This window comes from Chiloscyllium plagiosum, unplaced genomic scaffold (assembly GCF_004010195.1).
Source record: "Chiloscyllium plagiosum isolate BGI_BamShark_2017 unplaced genomic scaffold, ASM401019v2 scaf_55034, whole genome shotgun sequence".
Classification (NCBI taxonomy): domain Eukaryota; kingdom Metazoa; phylum Chordata; class Chondrichthyes; order Orectolobiformes; family Hemiscylliidae; genus Chiloscyllium; species Chiloscyllium plagiosum.
Window position 1 is genome coordinate 1 of NW_025171121.1, and position 1796 is coordinate 1796.

Genomic DNA, 1796 nt, shown 5'->3' on the forward strand with positions numbered 1-1796 from the left:
TCCTGTCTCGCTCTGCAGCTGCAGGGGGGACACTACCACGTTTCCAGGAGCCCTGTCTACATTGGGAAAGCTCACGGCTCAATTTAAAGAGATATTCCGACATATAACGGAACGGCGTCATATCTAAAGGGGGCAATCTGCATTTTATTATTTTTTTTTGTTTTTCAAAGTTCACGATTTTATTTGTCATAAACAGCATTCAATGTCTTTAAGACATTTTAATGTAAATAAGGAGTGATGTGCAAGAGACCACTATACAGTATAAACATAATCAGAAGCAGAACTTATTGAATAAAACTACATGACATAACAGTCAAGACAGTTACCAGCTAGAAGACAAATCAAGATTCACAATATTTCTGGAATTAACTGCTCAATACTGTCATCACAATTTCACACTAAATTAACTGAAATGGAAAAAGTGTACAGGTGGAATGATCAGGAATAAAATGCTAATGCGCCATTTCTTTGCTTTGTAAACAGAGTACTGAGTAAAACAGCCCATAATTTGTACAAGAAAAGTATGCAGCTGGCAGCAACAGTTAATAACCATATTAAAACTCCTTTGACATGCAAGCCAGGTAGTATACAAGCAGCTGTTTTTACTAGACTAAGGCCATCTAAAAGGCTAATAGATTGAATCACTGTAAATCATAGCATTCATACGGAGCTCACTTTACACTTCCGGGACACCATGATCCATGAGACTCTTGACAATGCTTGAAGCCATCCTTTTCATCATATGGTCATGAATGTAGGAAGGCATGATCGTAATGGTTATTGTATTCCCTGCTGTGGCCAAAATGTCTGCAATTTGTGTATCCTTCAGTCCAATGATATTCTGCCCATTAATCTCACAGATATTGTGTTCTGTTAGGAGTCCATTTCGAGCTGCTGAACTGTCTTTTACAATTGAAGTGATTTTCCCATTTTTGAAAATGAAGCCAACATGTCCTGTGCTGTCTTTGTGCATCATGATTGTGCGTTCAAAAGGCCTGTCACGAACTATAATACTAATCTTTTGATCAGAAGCTTGTTTCAGTACTTTGTGACTCTTGTCACTGCTCCAGCCTGCACAATTCTCACCATTTATCTGCAGGAACTGGTCACCAAATCTTAAACCAGCGAGGGAAGCAGGTGAGTTTGCTTATACAAGTTGGACAAAGACACCATTGTCAATAGATTTGAGACGAATGCCAATCTTTCCATCCTGATCCTTGCAAAGGATTAATTCCCGGATCCCCTGTTTGATTTCAGCTCTTCGAAGACCCAAATCGGTTCCAGTTTCTGGTGCCACCATGTAATTTATACTGGATGGTCTAGCAACAGTTTGCTGTGGTACTGCAACTGCAGCCATATTTCTTTGTATTTCTTCTTCATTCAGACTGAGTCCCATATAGTCAGACAGTTCAGGGTACAGACGGGGATAAAGGCCATCTGACGGCACAGAGGCAACGGTTTCAGGCAGAATTGCAGGAGTTCCAGAATTCACTGCATATGAAGCTTGAGCCTGGATCACCTTGTCCACTTTAAGGTCTTCTAAGGACGGGTACAAAGACATCTTTACAGAAATGTAAAAGCCTGGGGGGGCCAGTGCTGATGAACTGCTCTTCGGTCCAACTCCACGAATGTCTCGTGACCTGCCACCGGAAGGAAGTGCGTCACGGAAAAGGCAATCTGCATTTTAAAGGGACGTGAACATTTTCAAGGGCTATTTCTGCAAATAAAGAGATTTAATGGACAAGAGCTCGTGGGTCCACAGATAAAATGCTTTAAACAACCGTTTTTTAATTTCA

The 1796-nt window shown here is 40.8% G+C and overlaps 1 protein-coding gene across 1 annotated transcript; it reads right to left on the bottom strand.

Moving 5' to 3' along the window:
* Positions 1-150: 150 nt before the first annotated feature.
* LOC122545277 (syntenin-1-like) lies at positions 151-1664 on the bottom strand. The gene is given in 1 exon segment (XM_043684364.1): positions 151-1664. A coding segment is annotated over 1 exon segment (885 nt). The 5' UTR covers positions 1562-1664; the 3' UTR covers positions 151-676.
* Between the last annotated feature and the right edge of the window lie 132 nt (positions 1665-1796).